This window comes from Podarcis filfolensis (assembly GCF_964270895.1).
Source record: "Podarcis filfolensis genome assembly, chromosome: 1".
Classification (NCBI taxonomy): Eukaryota; Metazoa; Chordata; class Lepidosauria; order Squamata; family Lacertidae; genus Podarcis; species Podarcis filfolensis.
Window position 1 is genome coordinate 124,784,610 of NC_139604.1, and position 25,440 is coordinate 124,810,049.

The window sequence follows — 25,440 nt, forward strand, 5'->3', positions numbered from 1 at the left end:
TATTAAATAAATGGGAGCAAGAACCAAACATAGATTTAAACTTAATTAAGCGGGTGGCGCTGTGGGTTAAACCACAGAACCTAGGGCTTGCTGATCAGAAGGTTGGCAGTTTGAATCCCTGCGACGGGGTGAGCTCCTGTTGCTTGGTCCCTGCTCCTGCCAACCTAGCAGTTGGAAAGCACAAAGTGCAAGTAGATAAATAGGTACTGCTCCGGCAGGAAGGTAAACGGCGTTTCCGTGCGCTGCTCTGGTTCACCAGAAGTGGCTTAGTCATGCTGGCCACATGACCCAGAAGCTGTACGCTGGCTCCCTCAGCCAGTAAAGCGAGATGAGCGCCGCAACCCCAGAGTCGTTCATGACTGGACCTAATGGTCAGGGGTCCCTTTACCTTTAAGCGTAGATAATGGGCGAGTAAAAATTTATAAGAAAAATTAAAAGATCAGTTAACACAGCTATATGGGGTGGGCTTCAGAAGTGCAGATCTAACAATATGGGCCTTCAGTTTAGGATTGAGTTGTAGCATAGACCATTCTTGGTCGGATATCTATCATGGCAGCACAAAATCTGGCAGCTGAATATGTGACTTCTGGGCTCTCGTCCTGTAGTAACAGGGAGATGTTGTGTTGTACTGAACGCCCAGGGAACTTATATAAGATGGTTTGGATAAACCTTGTTTGAATGTCTATATAATCCTGGCAATGAAGGAGGGCACGCTCCGTTGTTTCCTAACCCTTCTTGGCTCCAAGAACACGCCAGCTTGTAAGTGAAATGATTGCCTTGGATGTCAGGATCCCTCAGGATTACATTAGCGCACTAGGTCGGATTTGGGAAGCAGATTGACTTTGGGTAAAATCTCAGTCTGCAAACTGGGGGCGAGGGAATGAAGCAAATCCTTTTCCTCATCAACAAGATCTCATGTGATGTCACGCCACTGCTTCATTTGCATAGGTATGCTGACAGATGAGCTGACATAATTTTTAATTCAGGGAATGAAAACGTTTCTCCCTTTCGGTGATTTGTGTGTGTGCTATCTCTCGTGAAAATGTTTAGCTGATTACGTATATTTTCCTCACTTGTTCTCCGGGTGCGTGGGGTTTTAGGGGAGGGGTCGTGCCTCTGGTGGGGGGCACGTTGTGCTCCTTCTGGGGTAGTTTGAGCACCTTTGGTCCCCACTCTGCACTCACCTGTGGCTCCTAGAAGCTGGCAGCAGCATCTGACAATGGCCACACCCCAGGAACGGCTTTGGCTGGCTGGCTAAACCAGGTGAGGGGTGCTGATGGGTCTCAAACCCTCTGCCCCTGCATGCAAAGACAGACTCTGAGCAGACAAGACCAATACAGTGGTACCTCTGGTTACAAACACTTCGGGTTACAGACTCCACTAACCCGGAAGTAGTACCTCGGGTTAAGAACTTTGCTTCAGGATGAGAACAAAAATCACATGATGGCAGAGCGGCGGCAGCGGGAGACCCCATTAGCTCAAGTGGTACCTCAGGTTAAGAACAGTTTCAGGTTAAGGACGGACCTCTGAAACGAAATAAATTCATAACCAGAGGTACCACTGTAGTGGGTCCAAAGGTCAAGAAGGCTGCTTCTGCAGGTGCTGTAGAGGGGAGTGAGGGGCAGGTGGGGCTTGTCAACCTGGGAAGGTAGCCCATCTAGGAGAAGGAAAACTCTGGTCCTAAATCTCCGGAGTAAACCCTACACAAACATGGAGTGGAGTTGCCTTTGGGTGAGTGTTACTGTAGGTGTTTTCCTGTTGTTTCTTGTGGGACGGGAGGTTCTCAGCATCACTTTTTGCTTCTGTGAAATGGGCGTATTGTTGTGCCCACAATACTGTCCCCCCTGCCCCAATTTCCAAATTAGCCCCTGGGGCCAAGAAAGGTTGGGAACTCCCTGCCACCGCCTCCCAATTAATTTTAAAGAAGTACTATTTTTCTTTCTGTCCAGCAACAACTTACTCTTTGAGCAGCACTATGACAGTAAATCTGTTTCAAAAAGAAAAAGCTCCAAGGACATTGCCACTCATCTGCCTGCTGCCCCCCCCCCCGCCCCCGCCAGCCCGGTGACTTATTTTGGTTTGGAGCAAGCAATCATTCAGTTCCTTTAATAATTAAAAGGCATTTGAGTTGTCTAAGCCTCAAGAAAGAGATAAGCAGCTTTCTTAGGACCAGAATTCAGACTGGTTTAATAAGGCGCATTTATGGGAAATGCTCTTGGCGCTTAGCAATGCAGCACTGAACATTTTGGGTCTCTGGGAGACAGAATGAAGAAAGGCAGTGCACATCACCCGCAGATGATTTAAACAAAAATATTAAATAGTCAGCGCAGGGTAACTTTCAGGGAATTGAGATCAGGCGTGATTTTTTTTATTTTTTAAAAGGAATATTGCAAAACAAGCCTGGCATTGCTACTGCCGACCAGATAAAATCCATAAGCATCCTAGCAGTTTAATTCTGCAAGGGAGATGCAAAAAATTAGCCAGGGATGAAAGACAAAACCCATAATTAAGAAGGGCCGATTCAGCTCACACGGAATGCATTTCCGGCCGTCCCTCCCCACCCCCCGCCACCCCCAAATCCCACCTTCAAATTTCCGACGTGTGCATCAATGTCAGCTGGGAAATGCTGGTTTCTGTGTACATGCAACCATGCTAAAATTACAGGATATTTGCAATGGCTAATCTGATAGGAGCCCTTGCTAATCTGCATACAGATGGCTGGCGGATGTGCTAAGTACTGTATCACTTTATGATACTGAATACCTTGGTCCAGCCAGGGCTTTATCAGATGCTGCTGTTGCTGCAGGTGCAATGGATCAGGATTCCCCCAAGTTGCCTACAAAGGGGCCGTTACACTTTTGTGAACTCAAATAAAAGGGTCGGCTCAAAAAGAGGGAGAGAGGCAGCTTTAACCTGCCCAGATGGCATCCATTGATTCTAATTCCTGCTGAACCAGAGTCACGTTACAGAGTCCTTTTAAAATTTATATGTACATGTGAGCCATAGGCAATGTTATTGGCAGACCTCTGCATAGAGGCAGAGACAAAGAGGCGCTTCGACGTCAGGGATGAAAATAAGAACGATTTGTGCAAAGATGCGCTCCCTTCCCCAGCTTTCGTAAAGCCAAGGAGCCTCGACTATCTTTTCCTTTGTTGCCTTTTTCAAAGCACTGACAGTGGAAAAGAAAAGAAAAATGTAATGGAGGTTAAGCCAATTATAAGTGACACATGAGATTATTGTGCTTAAAACCTCGAAGCTGGTGATTTGCAGGGATACTCAGGACCCAGAACTCCCACTCACTTTCCAGGCCTGGACATGACATTGAACAGAATCACAGGGCACGGTCAGAAGGGAACGTTGGGGAAGAGATCCCCACCAGAGGTGACATGCTCCAGATAATTATGGGCTGTCCCGTGAATCCGCTGGATGAAATAGCAGGAGAACGTTGCCTCAGGAGAGTGAGGAAAATTTTCAGGTATGATTCACACCCTGGCCAGCACTTTCTTGATCTCCTGCCCTCGGGCAGAAGATACAGAAGCATGATTAGTCACACCAACAGGGTAAATAACAGCTTCTATCTGTGGGCTGTTAGGCTGCTGAATGAAAAGATAACAACAGGGCAACTGAATTTCGGGTTTGTGTGCGTCAGTAAACGAGGGGAATTAAGACTAAGAGAGCTGAGTGGGGGGTGCTCGTGTAATCTCACTGTATACAAGTTGTATAAGTGACAATAAAGTATTTCAATTTCAATATTTCAATTCGATAATGGTTCCAGTAGCTCAGTTGCTCACTGGAAGGACAGATCGTGAAGCTGAGGCTCCAACTTTGGCCACCAAAGGAAAAGGGGATGACAGAGGACGAGATGGTGGGACAGTGTTCTCGAAGCTACCAGCATGAGTTTGACCAAACTGCGGGGGGCAGTGGAAGACAGGAGTGCCTGGCGTGCTCTGGTCCTTGGGTGCACGAAGAGTCGGACACGACTAAACAACTAAACAACAACAAGCTCAGTTGGTAGAGCAACAGACTCTAAATCTCAGGGCGGTAGGTTCAAGCCGCATGTTGGATGAAAGATTCCTGCATTGCAACACATTGGTCCCTTCCAGCTCTACAACTCTATGAAGCTGAGGGATGGGACACAAAGGTCCTGCCATTCCTCTCAACAATGGGAACCCCAGAAGAAACTGGCTGCTGGATCAGACCAATGGTCAATCTGGTCTAGCATCCTCCTCTGACAGTGGCCAACCAGATACCAAGTGGTATTCAGAGTTATTCTGATATTGGAGGTGATATATGTTGGGATACCGCCAGGGAGATGGGGGCATCAGGCAGGCCCCCAGCTGGCTCCAGCCACCGGCCAGCAGCCGGACGATCACCGGTCTCCCTTGGAAACAGCATCAATCAGCGACACGAGCCTCAGATACGTTTAGAGACCCGTGCACGCTCTATCAGCAAAGCGAATAAATCTTCTCACAGCAGAAGAGGCGGACACAGCCATGTGTAAGCAGTATATTACAGCATTTTCCCACACAGTCATATTCCCCAATGAATCCTGGGAATGGTACTTTGCAAAGGGTGTTGGGAGTTGCAGTTCTTTGGGGGGGGCAAGGTAAACTACAGTTCCCAACAATATTTTATGGGATGTGGGAGTGCTTTGAATGCATGGTGTCTATGCAGCCTAGGTCTGATGACACGCAGTAGTCTCCCAGGGCTATGCCACAATGCACAGCGAGATGAGAGATATTCAGAGGGCTATTAGAAGGTTATGCTGGCATCTCAATTTCTTTATCTCTCCTAAGACGGTTTGGCCTTTCGGATGATATCTCACTGCACGGCAGACTGCTACCGTGGAAGCCACAGGCTAACTAAGTAGACCGCTGATCATCCCGCTTACAGACTTGAATTAAAAAGCTTTGCCGATCCATCTTGAGGTCGGACGAAGGGCCAGGCGCCAGGATAAGCCACGAATCGCCACCTGGCAGCAGGGCAGCTTTAAATCTCCTCTTTCCCCTGGCCAGTTGTTATTCCCTCCACTTATTAAATAAATGTTGCTACGAATCAAGGCCGACAGCCACGCAAGCAAGATGGAGTCTTTAAAAAAACAACAGCATCCAGGCCGCGAAGAGCCAATAAAGGGAGCCAGACCAAACAATGCACTTTTTTTTAAAAAAAGAAATAACGAAAGGAGAATAAAATAGGCAAATATTCACTTTTTCCGCCACAGACACTGTGCAAGACATAAACGTGGAGGCCGGGAATTAGCAATCTGAAAAGACTCTCTTCCACTTTTTGGCAGGGGTTAAGGGTGCCAACTGGTTCTTCAGGTGCCAACCTAAGTTCTCTCTCCTCCTCTTCTGTGTTAGGTACCCAGGTGAGAATAAGAAGAGACTGGCTGGACCAAACCAAAGGTCCATCTGGTCTACCATCCTTTCATGGCCTCCAACATTTCTCTGATGAAAATTGGGACGTCTTATTCCATAATGATGGTGATGGTGATTTTATTATTTATACCCCACCCACCTGCCTGTGTTGCCCCAGCCAATTTGGGTGGCTTCCAACATATATAAAGGTAAAGGTAAAGGGACCCCTGACCATTAGGTCCAGTCGTAACCGACTCTGGGGTTGCAGCACTCATCTCGCTTTATTGGCCGAGGGAGCTGGCGTACAGCTTCCAGGTCATGTGGCCAGCACGACTAAGCCGCTTCTGGTGAACCAGAGCAATGCACGGAAACGCCATTTACCTTTCTGCCGGAGTGGTACCTATTTATCTACTTGCACTTTGGCATGCTTTTGAACTGCTAGGTGGGTAGGAGCTGGGACTGAGCAACGGGAGCTCACCCCGTCGCAGGGATTTGAACTGCTGACCTTCTGATCGGCAAGTCCTAGGCTCTGTGGTTTAACCCACAGCGCCACCTGCGTCCCTCCAACGTATATAAAAACATATTAAATCACTGAACATTAAAATAAACTTCCCTATACAGTTCTGCCTTCAGATGTCTTCTAAAGGTTGTATAATTACTTATCTCCTTGGCTTGGAGGTCGCATAACTCCAGACCCGCCAACATTTCCCTGATGAAAATAGGGACATCCTAAGGGAAAGCGGGGCGATCCAGGATCAAATCAGACACTGGGGCGGCTTCTGTAAATCCGGGACTGGCCCTGGAAAATAGGGACACTTGGAGGGTATGAAATAATAAGAATGTGCAATACATACTGAGCAGAGTTATCATCAGATTATACACCATGTCTACCTAGCAGTGAACTCTGCAGCTCAATGCCTGAGAGTCTCCTAACACAAGTTATTACCTGCTCATCTCAGATGCAACTACAGTGGTAGCTTGGTTTTCAAACTTAATCTGTTCCAAGAATCCGTTCGACTCCCGGAACCGTTCGAAAACCAAGGCGCGGCTTCCGATTGGTTGCAGGAGCTTCCTGCACTCAAGCGGAAGCCACGGAAGCCGTGTCGGACATTCAGCTTCCGAAAAACGTTCGCAAACTGGTATACTCACTTCTGGGTTTGCGGCGTTCAGGAGCCAATTTGTTCGGGAGCCAAGCTGTTTGGGAACCAAGGTACCACTGTATAGATCATGGGTAGGCAAACTAAGGCCCGGGGGCCGGATCCGGCCCAATCACCTTCAAAATCCGGCCCATGGACGGTCCGGGAATCAGCATGTTTTTACATGAGTAGAATGTGTGCTTTTATTTAAAATGCATCTCTGGGTTATTTGTAGGGCATAGGAATTCATTCATTCACCCCCCCAAAAAAATATAGTCCGGCCCCCCACAAGGTCTGAGGGACAGTGGACTGGCCCCCTGCTGAAAAGGTTTGCTGACCCCTGGAATAGATGCATTTACTTTCATGGATATTGTTAGAGGTCGAGTATTTGTACTATGAATCATAATGCATAGTTAAGGAATAATAATGGGGGACTGGTGTATCGGTAACTCCTAAATAGGGACATTTTGAGTGGTCTGGGGATGGGAGGAGAAGTGTTTGTGTTGGCAGGGGCTGGGGGGGGGACTTGGCCTGCCCGAGCCTTTGGCTCCTTTCCCCCCATTGATGAGCTTCTGAATTGCCCCCAGCTTGGAGCATGTGTTGTTGTTGCTGCTGCCTACATCTTGCGAGGCTGTGTCCTTCTGCCAAGTTCATCTGCAATTCTATGGGCCGCTCTGGAGCTCGGGATCCGTCCCTCTCGCCTCAGAGGAGCAGGTGGAACAGCTGCAGCTTCTGCAGAGAGAGACAGTCAGTTGGAACGCTCCCTTTCCCAGGGAGAATTTGGCACGGCAGCCGCTCTCGGGTTCAAAGCAACTGAAGGATGTGTCGACAAAGGGCACCCCTCCGCCTGGAAAAAAAACACCCCACAACTGGCTTGGGTGCCAAAAGCGGCGTTTGCCATGGCAGCACACCTGCTCAGGGGTCAAAGCTTGCTCTGGATGCGGCAGGTGGCTCCTCCCACCTGGGAAGCTTTTGGTGTGGCGTGAGGTGGCAGGGGGACAGGAGGTGGGCGGGAAGAAGCCATAAAGCCTCCCAGTGGACTGCAGGCCTGTTTTGAGGGAGGCCAGCAGGAAAGCAACATTGCAAGTAGGGAGGAGCCACAAAGAAGCTAGTCCTCATGAGGTCTAGAGCAAGCGTAGAAGGCCAGGAAGCTCTCGGTCAACTCTGGCCAGGGCTTGTGAACCAATTAGGTGTCTGCAGCAATGACAAACCTAGACAGCATCTTAAAAAGGAGAGACAGCACCTTGCCAACAAAGGTCCATAAAGTTAAAGCTATGGTTTTCCCAGTAGTGATGTATGGAAGTGAGAGCTGGACCATCAAGAAGGCTGATTGCCGAAGAATGGATGCTTTTGAATTATGGTGCTGGAGGAGACTCTTGAGAGTCCCATGGACTGCAAGAAGATCAAATGCATCCATTCTGAAGGAAATCAGCCCTGAGTGCTCACTGGAAGGACAGATCCTGAAGCTGAGGCTCCAATACTTTGGCCACCTCATGAGAAGAGAAGACTCCCTGGAAAAGACCCTGATGTTGGGAAAGATGGAGGGCACAAGGAGAAGGGGACGACAGAGGACGAGATGGTTGGACAGTGTTCTCGAAGCTACCAGCATGAGTTTGACTAAACTGCGGGAGGCAGTGGAAGACAGGAGTGCCTGGCGTGCTCTGGTCCAAGGGGTCACGAAGAGTCGGACACGACTAAATGACTAAACAACAACAAGCCAAGTCACTCTTCCTGGTGTTTAGTCGGACGGAGCAAGCTTGTTTTCTCCTGCTCAGAAGGGCAGGACTCGAACCAATGGCTTCAAGTTGCAAGAAAGGAAATTCTGACTAAACATCAGGAAGAACTTTCCAACAGTAAGAGCTGCTCGACAGTGGAATAGAGGTGGCGGACTCTCCTTCCTTGGAGGTTTTCAAGCAGAGGTTGGATGGCCATCAGTCATGTATGATCTAGCGGAGATTTTCGCATTGCAGGGGGTTGGACTACATGACCCTTGGTGTCCCTTCCAACTCTACAATTCTATGATTCTGTGTTTCCCAATTAAAATCAACAGCCTCACCTCACCGCTGCTGTTTAAAGCTTACAGTGGTACCTGGGTTTACAGATGCTTCAGGTTACAGACACTTCAGGTTACAGACTCCACTAAACCAGAAATAGTACCTCGGGTTAAGAACTTTGCTTCAGGATGAGAACAGAAATTGTGCTCTGCCAGCACGGTGGCAGCGGGAGGCCCCATTAGCTAAAGTGGTGCTTCAGGTTAAGAACAGTTTCAGGTTAAGAATGGACCTCCAGAATGAATTAAGTTCTTAACCCGAGGTACCACTGTATAAGGTATTCCCCCCACCACCATGTGGCAAATAGCAAGTGTGGGGAGGGGGTTGATTTTAATCAGGATAAATGGGGAATCGTGAAGAGTTTCGTTCCTGATCCCCTTTCTAGATGCTACAGATTTAAGAAACCAGAGAGAATCTCCCCATTATGTTCTCCCCGCTACAAGCCACTTCTGTTGTGCAACTGATCCTCTGTTTCTGTTTGCTTTACTTGGATTTATTATTATTGTCAATTGATTGATTTTTGAAATTTTTAAACCTCGATGAATTTGGAACGGAAAGGCAGGGCATAATTTTTTTTCTAAACAACCAATGGAGAGGCCCATCAGACTTACAGTGAGAGGTTCTATCCTTGTCCTGTAATTTAGAAAAAGAAGGGGGGGGGGAGTAAAGAAGAAAAGCTGCGGTCTATGTATCTTAGCAAGGCTGGTTTATTCTTCATTGTAAGTAAGGGAACCAGCACGCAGAACATGACCTTGCAGCGGCCAATTCACACCTGCCAACTGTTTGGAAGAAGATTGCAGACAGCACCAGGTGTGCCGTTTTCGACAGATTTTATTGCTGGGTGTGTCGCGGGTGTATTTTTGGAGGCGTGATAGCCCACAGTGGCGATTCTGTATCAGAGTGGCCTGGGGCCTCCTTAACAGAAGGCACTTCTCTCCTTTAAGGGTTATCAGAAGACAGCCCACTCTCTGTGAAGGTTTCCCCTATTTGAAAGCCTGTCCGTTCCAAGTTATAAGGAAGGAGAGCAGGAAGATCTATTAACCGTCACCACCTAGACTGCAGACTGAGCGAGCGGGCAGGTTTGCTGCTATGGTGAGGTGTGTTTTATCCCTTGCATAAACGTCTGCAGCACAGACTGTGGGGATCCTGCGTGTCAGTAAAGGTGATCGAGTTCGCATGGCTGAAAGTTCTGCGTTGGGTTATGGCGGCGTTTCTCAGACTTGCGTCCCCAGCTGTTGTTGGACTACAACTCCCATCATCCCCGACCACTGGTCCCACTAGCTAGGGCTGGTGGGAGTTGTAGTATGATGGGGGTATGCTACCCTTCATAATTTCCTGGGGGAATAGTGTGGCTTTTTCATTAAAAGAAGGAAAGAAGCCCCTACATATATATAAAAAAATCTCTATAGGAGGAAAATCAGAATTCCACAAGTGATTATGTTCAAGTTGCAATATTGTGTTCTGATTCTGATTTGTCCTAAGGTGGGAAAAGGAATTATGCTGCCACTGGAGCCTGGCTCTCTCAACCAAGGAAGAGATATAGGAGATATAGGAGGAGATATAGGTGATTGTCAGGCTCGGAGAGGATGCTGAAACAAATAGTGCAAACAGTTCATCTTCGCTTGTAAAGCTGACATAGGTGATGAGCTGTTGTTCCTGGATTCTTTTGCTTGCAGGAAAATCCACATCAGTGCCCTGTGCCCATGTTAATAAATGATTTGTGTGTGAGTGGTTGTCAGCTGATTGCGATTAGAGCAACACACACAAATTCATTGTTTTGTGTCAATGAGATTATACCTTACACACTGCGAGGAAAAGAGGGGAGACTTGTACGAAATTTGCACAGGCTCACTTAGTGTGCAAATGCAGAAATTTGGAAAACAATTCCTGTAATATAAATAGAAAGAACACCATGCATCTCACCATGGTGAGGAAGAGTGACCTGGGAACCTGCTTACTGTTGACGGGCAACTTCAAGGCTCCTCCTGCTCTCTTTTCTGAAAGTTCATTGTCTTTAGGCCAGCCTTGGACCAGTTTGCCTTTCACATAAAGGGCTCTCTTGAAACAGAGGACGATGGCTGACAGCCCTCCAAACAGAGGACAGTCATCTGTAAAACAGGACTCAGGCCACCCTGGATAAATTTGTATAGTCAGCCTGGAAGCAACATCCATGAACTATGTGTGGAAACAGCGCTCTGGGATTGAACCCCGAATTCCTGATTATATAGCCCAGAAAAAAAGCCTATGCATATTTTCAAGGGCAAGGCTATAAATATTAAACATAGTTCAAGATGAGCCCAATTAGGATGCTAATTAGAATGGAAAAAACATTTGCCCTTATTAAAGAATGGTGGCTGGCAGGCGTGTGATCAGCAGATTAGATTAGATATGCAAAACAAAGTGCAATGTGGAGATTTCGAATAACTAATTAAAAAAGTAATGAATATAGCTAATGGGCACAACCCACTCATTTATATCCCCATTGGTGTAGCTCCCATTCATTTCAATGGTGCCCCAGCTCCCCAAAGGATTTAGCCCAACAGGTTTATTGCATTAAAAGAACCTTTAGAGCTTGAAGCTGTATGCGTGGCAGGTGGAAGAAAAGGCAAGGTGGAAAGTTATTTACAGATGTGACTTGGGAGATCTGCAGTCACAGAGCTCCTTGATCATCATGGTCTGCTGCCTAAACCCAGCAGATGCAAATCTAATTAGATCTAATTACACTTTCCAAAAAGAATGCTAATTTGAGGCAACGGTGTGCAAGGGTGTCTAAGTGCCTCTTTTGCACAACGTGATTTGTCTCTGATTTCTTAAACAACAAGCTCTTTCCAAACCACCACTTTTGGTTAACAAAACAAAGGTCTCTGGAATTTAGCAATAACAATCACACCTTCTATCTCTGTTTTCTAGTCTTGATTTCTTGCTGCCTGTCCCCAACAAAATCGGCAACCCTGATTTGCTTGTTAGAAATGCTGCTGATGTGAATTGCTTTTGCTGGTTTTCATCTTGGCCTTCTTTCCTGGGTGTCTCCTTTGTACCAGAAATAACCATCCATAAGGGTGTAAGAAGGCATCCTTTTCCGCCCCGTATTTCTCGCATGCAGTATTGTTTCCGTTTTGCTGCAGTCCTTTTCCTGCCCAAATAACTCATCTTGCTGTCTGCTGCAACAAAATTACACAATTTATGTGCGCTACGCAATGCTACTGTTAGGTGGATTTGTAGCTGGTTGACTGGTGGAACCCAAATACAGTGGTACCTTGGGTTAAGTACTTAATTCGTTCCAGAGGTCCGTTCTTCCTAACCTGAAACTGTTCTTAACTTGAAGCACCACTTTAGCTAATGGAGCCTCCTGCTGCTGCTGTGCCGCTGGAGCACAATTTCTGTTCTCATCCTGAAGCAAAGTTCTTAACCTGAGGTAATATTTCTGGGTTAGCGGAGTCTGTAACCTGAAGCGTATGTAACCCGAGGTAGCACTGTAATGCTCACCAATGGTTCTTCACCATCCTGGAGAAAAGGGGAAAGTGGGCCACCACAGGTATTGACCAGGACCTGTTGTTGTTCAACATAACTGACTCGGATGAAGGATGGACTGGCGGCAGAGAGGACAAAGAAGAAGAAGGGGAAATAGTAATAGTTGTCTATTCTTCCCATTCACCCCTCAGACATAAGGAGCAAATCTATTCACTGGTCCCACTTATTTTTGAACTGCAACCATTTAACACACAGCTGTGCTCCACATTAACTGAGCTAAATAAATTTCTGGGTAGCATTATAGGGCCTGATCTACACACCTGGATTTATGTTTAGAGGTAAGCTCCCCTTGATCATGAAATAACACCCCCCCCCCCGAAAAAAACCCCCTCACATTGAGAGCTGCTTCCTTTGTCCAGCTTCCTTTTTGCTTCCTGGGCAATTCAGTAGCCTTAGCTGTGTGGCGCTGCTGCAGCGCCACCACCACCTTAGGCCAGAGGGGGTACTGCAGCTTTCAGCCCAACAGGGACCAGGTGACCTCAGGAGCAATCTGGTCTTCTGCAGCTTGTTGCTCTGTCCACTGAAGCCAGCTTGACCAACTATATCATCCATCGCACACAAGGGCAGCAGCAGCAAGGGCTGTGGATAAGGATCTGTTCGCCCAGAGCTTTGCAGCCACAGAGAAAGTGCTTCCTTAGTAGGTTTGCAGGTGCAAATATGATCTGGCATACGGTGGTGAGCTTCGATGGGAGTCCTGTGTGAAGCTGCTGCCTGCAGCAGCACTAAAAAAGTAAAGGTACCCCTGCCCGTACGGGCCAGTCTTGCCAGACTCTAGGGTTGTGCGCTCATCTCACTCTATAGACCGGGAGCCAGCACTGTCCGCAGACACTTCCGGGTCACGTGGCCAGCGTGACAAGCTGCATCTGGCGAGCCAGCGCAGCACATGGAACGCCGTTTACCTTCCCGCTAGTAAGCGGTCCCTATTTATCTACTTGCACCCGGGGGGCGCTTTCGAACTGCTAGGTTGGCAGACGCTGGGACCAAACGACGGGAGCTCACCCCGCCGCGGGGATTCGAACCACCGACCATGCGATCGGCAAGTCCTAGGCACTGAGGTTTTACCCACAGCGCCACCTGCGTCCGCAGCAGCACTATCGGCCCCCAAATATGTTCATATCCGCATGGCTTTAAATCAGCAGCACTGCTGCAGAATGTGCGCACCTCCTGAGATTAGCTGCCTCGGAACATGCATTTTAAATCGCCCCACTGACACAGATAGCATTGCCATGGTAATTAATGCTAACACTGCGAGGAACGGCACATTTAAGGTGGCGGTGGGGAGATTTCCTATTTTAGATCCCCTGCTCTTCGGAGGATGGCTGATTTGCTCTCCATCGACAGTGATGTCACCTTTCACAGCATTAGTGAAGGCTGCATTTCTAAGGCTGGAGCAGCCTTTTATGTATTGGCATGCGGATTCATTTGGAAATGAGAACAGGCAATGCAATTTAATTTGTCAGAATCATGCGCTACTCCAGAACACTTTGCTTTCATCACACTTTATTTTTCTTTATTAGACAGCTTTTGCCTCTGAATCAGATTCTCAAAGTGGCTAACCAGTGGCGTAGCATGGGGGGTGCAGGGGGGGCCCGCCGCACCGGGCGCAACATCTGGGGGTTAGGGTTAGGGGGCGCAAATCCACAGGTTAGGGGGCGCAAATTACTTGCCTTGCCCCGGGTGCTGACAACCCACCCTACGCCACTGTGGCTAACAAATTAAGATTTTTTAAAAAAACACATGATTTAAAACAACATCGAACTGATATACAAAACAACATGATAAACAGCCTCTTAAAGCGATCTCCAGCTTCTGCGATCTTCCAAGCCTTTCTACGCAGTCTTATTAATGAAAATAATAGCTGTAGTTACAGAGGCCTTTACAACAGATTTTAAAGCGGCAGCAGCAGCAGCACCAATGTTAAAAACGCCATGACCAAGTATTAAAATGACGACTAAAAAGTAAATTTAGACAGCGATACAGACCAATTCTAAAAAGAGCAGCAGGATCAGAAAACGAGATCCCATGAGAACAGAGGTGGGTAATCTTTGGGCCTCCAAGCATGGCCAAAGGGCAGGGAGAAATCTTGAAGCCAGAGGTTCCCACACCTGCTTTAGAAGCCCAAGGTAACAGAAATATTCAATGTGAAGCAATTTCTCAAATAGGCTTTTAAAAAGACACCATAAAACAGCAAATCAGAACACAACACAAAATGGTGAAAAGCAGAGCACGGCTCAAAGCCACTTCCAGCATCAGCAACAATCTGCCTATCCAACCCAATGCTGCCTGATCCTCTGGGGTCTCTGGCAGGGGGTCTTCTTCCCTATCACCCGCTACATGACACTTCTAGGTGAACTATGCACCCTCCACCCCATAATAACCTTACAGTGGAACACAAATTATTTCCGTTGGGAGGGGATCAAGCAAAGATGTGCCCCAAAGGAGTCAGATTCATGAGTAGGAGAAAGATTTCATGGCAGGGGACATTTCAGACATGCAATTACCGTATTTTTTGCACCCAACCATAGGACACACCTTGTTTTAGAGGGAGAGAGCAAGAAAAATAATTTCTCCCCCTCTCTGCGCAGCGCCCCTTCAGCAAAGCGGCAGGAGAAACGGAGCCCCTTCCATTTCTCCTGCCGCTTCGCTGAAGGGGCGCTGCTCAGAGAGGGGGAGATTTTTTTTCTTCTTGTTCTCCCCCTCTAAAACAAGGTGCGTTCAGTGTGTTCAAGGTACGTTCAGTCGCCTTCAGTGAAGGCAACCCGAAGCCTCCGGAGCGCAGCGGGAGTTCTTTGGAAGCCTGGATAGCGTGCTTTCCCCCACCGCCAGCCTCAAAGAGCAGGTCGGGGCTGGCGGGGGAAGCCCGGGTTTCCCGCCCCCAGCCCCATGGACCACACATTCGCTCCATAAGACGCACAGACATTTCCCCTTAGATTTTAAGAGGAAAAAGTTGCGTCTTATGGAGTGAAAAATACGGTAAGCTGGCAGAGCTGTCACAGAGAAGCCAGTGCAACTTGCAATCGGGTTTGAGGTCACAATACAAGTGCCAGGAGAGACTCCCGAGGGGCACAGAAGAACCTTGGTCCTTCTTGGTCCAAAGGCCAGATTTTATCTCTCCCATGCCTGTGGGCCAACTTTGATAGGTGGGAGGAAACACATGCCTGTCAATCAAATGATGTCACTGTGACTCCAGCTGACTGACACCTGTCAAAGTTCAAAGGGTGCAGCATTTTCCAGGCACCCCAAAACCAGCTGATTTTGGGGTGTGCGAGAAACAACTTGCAGAGGGCTGAGCACGTCCTTCAAGTTCTGTGCTTGGTGCTTGAGAAGTGTTCACCCCGGGGTGGCAGAGAGCCTTGTGCCGGGCTTCCAAAGCAACCAACGACCAGCTGGTTAGCAAGCACAGATCGACGAGGTTGTGTGTGATGCCAATCTATGACGCTAGCAAAGCCCCGTCCTTAACCAATGTCATATATGAAGTTGGGTGTATGGCAGGTATGTGTGGCTTGGCCAAAACAGAGACCACCAGCCATATCTGGTCCCCTGACTGGTCTCCTCTGCAGCAGGTAACTTTGACTCAGCAATTCCCAAACTGGACCAGGGCTCATCGATGAGAAGACAAAACACATTTGGTACCTTAAAGCAAAGCCAGGGTGACTGCCCACAGAGAGTGCTCCGCCCTTGCCTCCTTCCAATGAGCTTTCACCTCCCTTTGCAGAGACATAGCAGAATTCCTTCTCTCCGTGGGGGCTGTTCGTTGCATCCCGGCGTGAGTCACAGCTCTGCGCCAGTCTCCTCCCAATGGGGAGGGACAGCCAGATCATTGGCTTATGCAGAAGTGTGTGCTTTCATGTGTCATCTGAAAGGCTAGTAATTCTTACTCCAAAAGTCAAACTTTTGGAGTGCAAGGGGGTGCCTATGGCGGTTATTCCTCTATCCTTTAATATGCTTTTCCCGCCAGCGGGGTTTGCACGGCGTAATTAAACATTACATGCATGTATATGTAGAGTAATCCAAAGGACCTTTTTAAAAAAACGAATAAAAGACCCTCTTGCAGTGCATGAAACAGAGGCCAGGGGGCGGGGAGGGGAGGGGGGGGGAAGCAATGGCTTAATCCTTCTCTTCCTCACCATTTTGTCATTCCAAATTGCCCTCCCTAAACAGCTGCTGCTGCAAATGCGTGTCTGTCCTAGCAAATTAGGATTCTGCTCTCCCAGCTTTAGCAGCTTCTATGCTGTCCAGCGTTAGTTCAACCAGTCAATAATGAACTCATGGCTGTCAAGACTCACTGCCAATGGTGGGCGAGGACTTATGTCTGCAGCTGCAAATGATGTCAAAATGCTTATCTCCCGCTTTGCCCGGGGTGAGGGGGAAGAAAGCAGCAGTTACCTAATTTCCATTTCTATTTTTGCGACTCTTTCCTGAAATATAGACATTCAGGAAGGGGAAAAAATCTTATAAATGGTTTGATGGTTTTTTTTTTTAAAAAAAATAAAATAAAAAATCCCAACCTCACCCCTCCAGAAATTATTCTTTTTCTAGCAGCTTTGGGACAACGTTGGTCTGGAACCACATGAAGCTGAAGATGAAGCCCATGGTTTTAGGGAGAGCTTCGTCAAATGCAAAATTCATGCAGTCCTGCAGAGGTATTTCCACCACCTCAATCAGCTCCCCTTCTTGTGGCTGGCCTCCACCTTCGCCGGCTTTCATCTCGTCTGTTACCTCGGCGTAGAACAAGGTCTGCTTTGATCCTGACACACCAACACCAGATCTTTAGGGATTAGAGAGAGAGAGGGGAGAAACCAGTACATATTTAAGGAAACCTTACATGAACACCTGTCAGAATAAGGGGCACTCTGCAACTGAGAGCAGAACGACACAGTGTGAGAAACACAGGATGTTGCTGAATGGCAGCCCTGCACTTCTGTAATCTGTAGTATATTATTATTATTATTATTATTATTATTATTATTATTATTATTATTATTATTATTATTATTACCATCCAGCTTACACATTTACACCCAGCTTATTAAACACTAAGAATTGAAATAGCATAAAAAGATCCATTAAAAACACGGACAATAACAATATAAACATTACAGCACCAGCACTTTCCTCAAAAACAGTCAGTTCCCAAATATCTATTGCAGGGGTGCCAACATGAATAAAATATTGGGGGGTGGGCAGGTAGGCCCTATCCAACGTAACTGATTGACCAATGTAGCGCATGCACACCATTTGAATGGCAATGCCCATCAGTTGGGGGCCCCCCTCAAATATTTTATTGGGGGGAGGGAACCGCCAAAAGGCCCTCGGCGCTGGACCTCAGTGTCCAGGCAGAACGATGGGGGTGGAGACACTCCTTGTTGTATGAAGAAGTGAAGTTGTATGAAGAAATCAGCTGGCTGGGTTAAGCCATTCTCAGAGCAGCCCTGGGTTTCTTCTTGGTTCAGAGAAGGGTGGTCAGAATGATCTGGTGGTTGGAGGAAATCCCCTCTGGGGAAATGCTACATCATTTTTGGGTTTTTGGTGAGCCAAGAAGGAGATGATAAAGTTTTATAAACTTATGCATGGTGTCAAATGAAAGGGAGAAAAATCTTCTCCCTAGCTCTTAATACCGGAAATGTAGGCTCCTCCAACAAAACTAATTTGAAGCAGATTCAGGACAGACAAAATGAATGCAGGATTTAAAGGTATGGAATTTTGTTGTAACTGGATGAGGCGATGCCCGCCAACTTGGGTGGGAGAAATTCATAGAGGGAACGTCTGCAAAAGATTATTAGTCATGCCAGCCAGAGGTTCAGTAACATTTGCAGAGGTGTTCTGTGGACCTTCCCCTGAGACTGGCTACTAGATGGGCTTTTGAACTGATCTGAACTGATATATTTATGTTCTTATAACACACAGTCTTGGGGTTTCCAGTTCAAAATGTGGCTGCTAATTAATCCATCACAGTTCTGCCACTCTTCCAAGTGAAATACTCTCTCTCTCTCTCTCTCTCTCTCTCTCTCCCCATCCAGATATATGATGCAATAGGTTTATTTGTCATCCATTATTTCAATTAGTTTTGTGTTCTCATTTTGTATTTCTACGTTGTGAACTGCCCTGTGATCTTCAGATGAAGGGCAGTATAGAAATTTAATAAATAATAAATTAATAATAATTATAGTGAAATAATCTACTCTTGCGTTTCTGAATCCGTGTTCAAAAATTGACACTTATTGATCATCCTGTGCTTTTAAGCATACAAACCCTCCAGTCAAATTATGAAATCGATTCATTAATAAAAGGAAATTCAAGCAAATGCACCATGCGGCATCTGAGGAACGTATTATACTGCTTTTATAAGCAAATCCAAATCACGACGCTCTTTGTACTGCACGCCAATTCTGTGCACACACACAATGGGTAAGCTGATGAGCGATTAAGGTAATTTCCCAAGGTAATTGATTTGGACCTTTACACAGTTCTGAGGTTATAAGTAGCAGGTGCAGGAAAAACACACACACAAAGAATAGAAGCAATTGACACAAAATTATATTATATTATACTATCTGCAGACAGGTGTACTGGCAGGTGATTCCCTCTAATTACAAAGCATGTCATTGTACTGTGGCCATTAACCAGAGCAGTAAGGTTAAAATTGTATTTCTGCGAAGAATACCATGGAGAGTACAGCATGAGACGACATTAACTCTACCAGGTATGGCCAGTATACTGTATTTTTTATGGGAAAACATTAAAAGACCCCATTGGCAAAATTAAAAACAAATGAAATGAAACCGTATGTCTGAAATAAATAATAAATAATAAATAAATAAATAAATAAATAAATAAATAAATAAATAAATAAATAATAATAATAATAATAATAATAATAATAGCCCACCCATCTGGCTGGGTTCCCCCAGCAACTCTGGCCAGTTTCCAGCACATATAAAAACATAATAAAATGTCGAACATCGAAAACTTCCCAATACAGGACTGCCTGTCTTTTAAAAGCTGTGTATCCACTTGAGGGCTTTCCTCAGGGAGGGTGTCACTACTGAGAAGGCCCTCTGCCTGGTTCCCTGTAACTTGGCTTCTCGCAGTGAGGGAACCGCCAGAAGGCCCTCGGAGCTGGACCTCAGGGTCTGGGCTGAACGATGGGGGTGGAGACGCTCCCTCAGGTATACTGGGCCAAGGCCGTTTAGGGCTTTAAAGTTCAGCACCAACACTTTGAAATGGGCTTGGAAATGTACTGGGAAATGTGCTAGATAAGAAACTTCTGGATAGTAAACTATTTTATGCTAGAAAATGGTGTACAGATATACATTAGATCAGGGGAAATGGCACTAAAATGGTGATGACTTTCCATGAAAACTATTATTACTACAGTCATACCTCATGTTACGTCCGCTTCATGTTACTTTCTTTCAGGTAACGTTCCGCGGTGACCCGGAAGTACTGGAAAGGGTTACTTCTGTGTTTTGCTGCTCGCGCATGCGCAGAAGCGCAAAATGATGTCACACGCATGCGCAGAAGCGGCGAATCGCAACCCGTGCATGCACAGACGTGCCGCTGAGGGTTGCATTCTTTTCATGTTGCAAACGGGCCTCCGGAACGGATCCCGTTTGCAACCAGAGGTACCACTGTATTATTATTATTATTATTATTATTATTATTATTACAAAACTGATGTGGAAATTCGGCAAACAAAACTTTTAAGATCTGAAAATGAAGAACTGACCCTGAGGGATAACTTGGCCGTTAGAGCACAAGACTCTTAATCTCCGGGTTGTGGGTTCGAGTCCCACATTGGGTAAAAGATTCCTGTATTGCAGGAGTTGGACTAGATGACCCTTGTGCCTCTTCCAATTCTACAAATCTGTTATTTTTATTCTGTAACCGGTTCAGCCATCCCTATGCAGCACACAACACAGACTCTGCCGTTTAAATGACCCTTCAAGTCCTAATGTATTGGCAGTTGTTGTTTAGTCGTTTAGTCGTGTCCGACTCTTCGTGACCCCATGGACCAGAGCATGCCAGGCACTCCTGTCTTCCACTGCCTCCCACAGTTTGGTCAGACTCATGTTTGTGGCTTCGAGAACACTGTCCAACCATCTTGGCCTCTGTCGTCCCCTTCTCCTTGTGCCCTCCATCTTTCCCAACATCAGGGTCTTCTCCAGGGAGTCTTCTCTTCTCATGAGGTAGCCAGAGTATTGGCGCCTCAGCTTCAGGATCTGTCCTTCCAGTGAGCACTCAGGGCTGATTTCCTTCAGAATGGATAGGTTTGATCTTCTTGCAGTCCATGGGACTCTTAAGAGTCTCCTCCAGCACCATAATTCAAAAGCATCGATTCTTCGGCAATCAGCTTTCTTTATTGGCAGAGAGGGAGGCAAAACTCAAATGTCTGGGTAAAAGGGGAGGGGATTGCGACTGGTGTAGTCTTGCTTCTTCTGTCTCTCCCCAATCTCTGTAGGGACCTCCTGTTCTTCTCTTTGCCTCAAAAGAGCAAACCCAGATGCATCCATAATTATCCCCCCCCCCATTCCAAATAACATTGACGGAATGATAATACAAATGCGGGGGGGGGGGCAATTCTCAGCCTGTTTACTCAGAAGTAAGCCCCCTTGAGTCCAGTGAGGATTATTCCTAAGTAAGCAGGCCTAGGATTGCAGCCTGTCTTTCACACCAAAGAAAGCACCTTTTCATCTGGGAAACCAATCGCATAATCTGGCTCCGAGGAGTTGTAAGAGACAGCTCCTCTGTTCCTCTTCTCCTCCCCCTAGCAAAAGCTCCTTAATCCAGCAGGAAATGACATTTGCCAGGATTGACAGCTGTGGATCTGAATTTAATTCCCAGTCCCCCGCCCCTCTTCTTCTTCTTCTTTCTTAAAGCATGTCAGTGTCCACTTCAATAGAGTTGTCAAGGGGAAAAGCAAATAAAGTTTTCCTTTCTTTTAAAGTCCCAACTCTCCATACATTTCGACATGCATCTCCAAGTAGGGGAACAGATGCTTCCCCCCCACAAAGCTGCAATCTGGGGAGGCAGAAGGCTCTGAGCACATTTTCATTTTAGATTATTTAATTCTTGACATTTCCTTAATTCCAAATACTAGACGCATTCTGCATACACACAGTTGGCTTCCCCTCTTCGTTCTGGTGGAATTTCAATGTGCCTTAAAAAAAAAATCCTTCTAAAATAGTTGGGATTACAAAATGTATCCCAAATCTAATAATTTTGATTTAAATCAGCATGTAACGTCCCAAGGGCTGGAAAATGATCCACTCCAGTAATTCCTAAATGATCTGCTGGGGCACACCAGTGGGCTGTGTGGAACAAATGAATTGAAAATGCAACTCTCCTAAGCGTTCAGTGTACTTTCTCTAAGGAGGCTGCCTGGTGTGTCTCTGCATGATTTGTTGTTCTGGCACTGCATTCTTCCAATCCACTCGGACAGGAGGTAAGACTGGAGAGGCCTTGGGCTAATACTACTACTACTACTATAGAAGAAATGACCAGATGTTAAGGGGACAAGAATAGTTGTTATATATCCAACAGCCCCATGGACTGCAAGAACAAACCTCTCCAGTCTTAAGGAAATCAGCCCTGAGTGCTCACTGGAAGGACAGATCGTGAAGCTGAGGCTCCAGTACTTTGGCCAAGTCATGAGAAGAGAAGACTCCCTGGAAAAGACCCTGATGTTGGGAAAGATGGAGGGCACAAGGCGAAGGGGGCGACAGAGGACGAGATGGTTGGACAGTGTTCTCGAAGCTATGAACATGAGTTTGACCAAACTGTGGGAGGCAGTGGAAGACAGGAGTGCCTGGCATGCTCTGGTCCAGGGGGTCACGAAGAGTTGGACACGACTAAACGACTAAACAGCAACAACAATCCAACAGTGTGATTGTGTCTGTGCCAAAAGAAATGCCCCATATCAAGTAGTTTCCCCCATATCATTTCCCCACCTACTGAGAATTGTAGAGTTGGAAGGGACCACGGGGGTCATCTAGTCCAACCCCTTGCAATGAAGGAATCTTTTTGCCCAACATGAGTGGGGTTCAAACTTGCAACCTTGAGATTAAGAGTCTCATGCTCTATGGGAGTGGGACAAGGGGACACAAGATGGAGCTACTATTTTCAGTGGTTGAGCCATGTCAAACGTGACATTTAAGTTCAGACCTGAGTAACTTTGTGCAGCTTTGAAGAAAAAACAAAAGGGGAAATAACTTGTCCGGAACTTAGGTGGGCATGGTTAGACTTTCCCGCAAACTAATTGCAGGAAGAGATATTATCTCTCCTGTGCAATCCACCTCCTCTTCAACCCCCAAGGAAGTGAAGCAACAGGTGAAGGCAGGTAAAGGCTTCCCTTGTCAGGCTACTATTAAGGAAGGGACAAAGCTTTTATTGCCTTCTCCAGCTTTCTATTTTGTTTGCTTTATGGCAGTTGTTGATGACTTAGCTGGGTTTAGGATGGCTGTTATCTGACTAGAGAAGGGGCATAGCACAGTTAGCCTGCAGGTCTTGGGTTCAATCTTTCAGATCTCCAGATTAAGGGGGAAAGAAAGATCTCAGGAGCAGGGCTAGGAAAGCTCTCTGCCAGAGTCCTTTGAGAGATTCTGGTGGAGAGCATTAAAGAACACAAGCCCATGATCTGGCTCAAAGAGTTGTCAGAGTACCTAACTGTGGGATGTAATCCATTGGTGCAGTCAAATGCTACATTCCTTATTTCCCTAGAGTGGACACAGGCAGGGGGACATCCAGTCAGTGTAACTTCCTCTTCCACTGGTCTGGAGCATCCTCCCCCTGCATGTGACCTGGAAGATGGGCATGGCTCTGGCTGATTCCATAAAAGAGCCAAGTTATGCAGCCATTTTCTCACTTGCAGTTTTGTCTCTTGTTTGTTTTAATACTGCTGTTGTCTTGTTCTTACCTTTTGCTGCCATGCTGCTCTCCTGCAGCCATTTTGTTCTCTTAATGTAATTTTGCTGTCTGCTGGTTCTCAGCCAGCAGCACATGAGTTCATTCTCCATATGAGATGAACTCACAGTTTCTTTGTGTAACTACTAAGTAAAGCCTGCCTTTCAGGGATCAAATCGTGAACTGAAATGTGAGTAAACTTTTTGTTACTTTACTCAGAAAGACTCTTGTGTCTTTATTCTTTTAAGAGGGATCAAAGGGGACACCAGGAAAGAAACTTAACTAAGAGATTCAAACGAATCTGCAAACTTGCTTCCAGCTACATTGAGGGGAATCTGCTCTGCTACATCACTTACTAGCGTCAGTGAAGGAAGGATTAAACTTATTCAATAGATCCTTTCCTAGTATGCCTTAACATTCCCACAGTAACAGCATGTTCGGGTAATGTTCGGCTTGTCTGATTTCATCAAGGTCTACCCTGCCAGCTGCTCTCCGAAAACCACCAAGCCCAGACCGACTTACCTGCACGAAGTAATTTTCTTCAGGCTGGCTGTAGGGATCTCATACCCACACTCTTCCAAGACTTCCATGCAAGCTGTCTCTTCCAAAGACAGCTCTGGCTTGTCTACAATGCCAGCACAGAGCTCATAGGTCACTCCTGTTGAAGCAGGCAAGTGACCTGGCAGAGGGCACCAGCTCCCCTGGTTTTCACGTTCAAAGACTTGAGGGCAGAGCCGCTCCATCTCACACATGTAGACAGCTGGAGCAGGGAGGGGAAAGGTAAAATATAAGACTCTGGCACTCACCTTACCTTAACAAGAGATAGTCAAGCCATCACACCAATCAAACACCTCCGGCCTCTATTTATTTATTATAAGATGCATGTTATTACAGTTGCACTTAGAAGTCCCTGGTGCATTTACTGTGCTGCACTGTTTAAAAATAAGTTTGTGTGTGGACATCCAATTAGTGCTAATTAGCAGAACAGGAGAGACCCCACATGCTTTAGAAACTTAGATTCCTGCAAGATTTCTCTCTCCGTCTCCCTCCAGCATTACTTCTACTTTGGGGAGCAACTTCTCTCTCAAGGCAACTTCCGTCTGCCAGCCAACGTTTCACAGGATTCATTTATACTCGCTGGGATGTTGGGCTGTACATGATGTACCATGTGCGCAATGACGAGTGTTTCAGCCTGTCAACTCAGCTGCTGTTTCGGCAGAGTTATGAAAAGCACGCGTGTTTGTTTGAGAAAGCCCTTTTTGAGCACATACTAACTCCCCCCCCCGCCCGGTGCAGAGTGGATTGTGGAGTGGAATTTGCAAAAGACCTTTTGCATTAATCTAGAAACAGCTGTTGCGGTAATACTCTCCTAAAGGAAATGCTAAGAGCCATGTAATACCATCAAAGGAAACACAAAGCGCTGGATTCTGCACGGTTGATCCGGTCTATGTTGGCGTGCAGACTGCCAAAAGGCAGGCTGCTGCGACGAGAAGCCTTTGTTTCAGGAAGGCCACCTTTTTTTATCGGCCTCGCTTCTTAGCCTTTAATGGCAGCCTGGCAATATATAAATTAAGCAGATGAAATCTGCCATGCCGTGGGGATAAGGGGTAGGTCACACCTACATAAAGGCTGCCATGAAAGGACTGGAGTTGGCCCAAAGAGTGGGGGTCCTTTTTAAAAAGTTGGTGCAAAAAGGTGGGAGGTGTCCCAGGTGAACAAAAACAAAGCAAGGAAACTCCTAGAATTGGAAGGTCTACTGAGGATCAGGTCAATTCTGTGTCCAGGGCAGCTGTTTACCAGCGACATCTGGTACGCAGGTTGAGATCCTATCTGCCCGCGGACTGTCTCGCCACAGTGGTGCATGCTCTAGTTATCTCCTGCTGGGACTACTGCAATGCACTCTACGTGGGGCTACCTTTGAAGGTGACCCGGAAACTACAACTAATCCAGAATCCGGCAGCTAGATTGGTGACTGGGAGCGGCCGCCAAAACCATGTAACACCTACATGGTGAAGACCTACATCGGCTTCCAGTGCGTTTCCGAACACAATTCAAAGTGTTGGTGCTGACCTTTAAAGCCCTAAACGGACTCGGTCCAGTATACCTGAAGGAGTGTCTCTACCCCCATCGTCCTGCCCGGACACTGAGGTCCAGTGCCGAGGTCCTTCTGGTGGTTCCCTCACTGCGAGAAGTGAGGTTACAGGAAACCAGTCAGAGGGCCTTCTCTGTAGTGGTGGCTGCCCTGTGGAACGCCCTCCCACCAGATGTCAAAGGGATAAACAACTACCTGACATTTAGAAGACATCTGAAGGCAGCCCTGTTTAGGGAAGTTTTTAAAAGTGTGACATTTTAATGTATTTTTGATCTTTGTTGGAAGCCGCCCAGAGTGGCTGGAGAGACCCAATCAGATGGGCGGGGTACAAACAAACAAACAAAGTAATTATCATCATCTAGTCCAAACCC

The 25,440-nt window shown here is 46.7% G+C and overlaps 1 protein-coding gene and 1 long non-coding RNA gene across 3 annotated transcripts in view; one reads left to right on the forward strand and one right to left on the reverse strand.

Moving 5' to 3' along the window:
• The window catches only part of NUDT14 (nudix hydrolase 14), a 123,950-nt gene that overhangs the window by 49,562 nt on the left and 48,948 nt on the right, over positions 1-25,440 (reverse strand). Inside the window, exons 4-5 of one of the 2 annotated variants that reach the window (XM_083620285.1) lie at positions 23,500-23,737; positions 16,589-16,843 (exon numbers count right to left, since the gene is read on the reverse strand). In XM_083620285.1, the coding sequence (XP_083476411.1) occupies positions 16,600-16,843; positions 23,500-23,737 (482 nt within the window). In that variant the 3' untranslated portion in view covers positions 16,589-16,599. Of the gene's footprint in view, positions 1-16,561; positions 16,844-23,499; positions 23,738-25,440 lie in introns of those variants that run through there. The other variant, XM_083620284.1, reaches the window with a different exon arrangement.
• On the forward strand, positions 13,559-16,543 carry LOC310766384. Its single transcript, XR_014550120.1, has 2 exons — positions 13,559-13,639; positions 13,796-16,543. It is a non-coding gene; the product is annotated as an uncharacterized lncRNA (long non-coding RNA).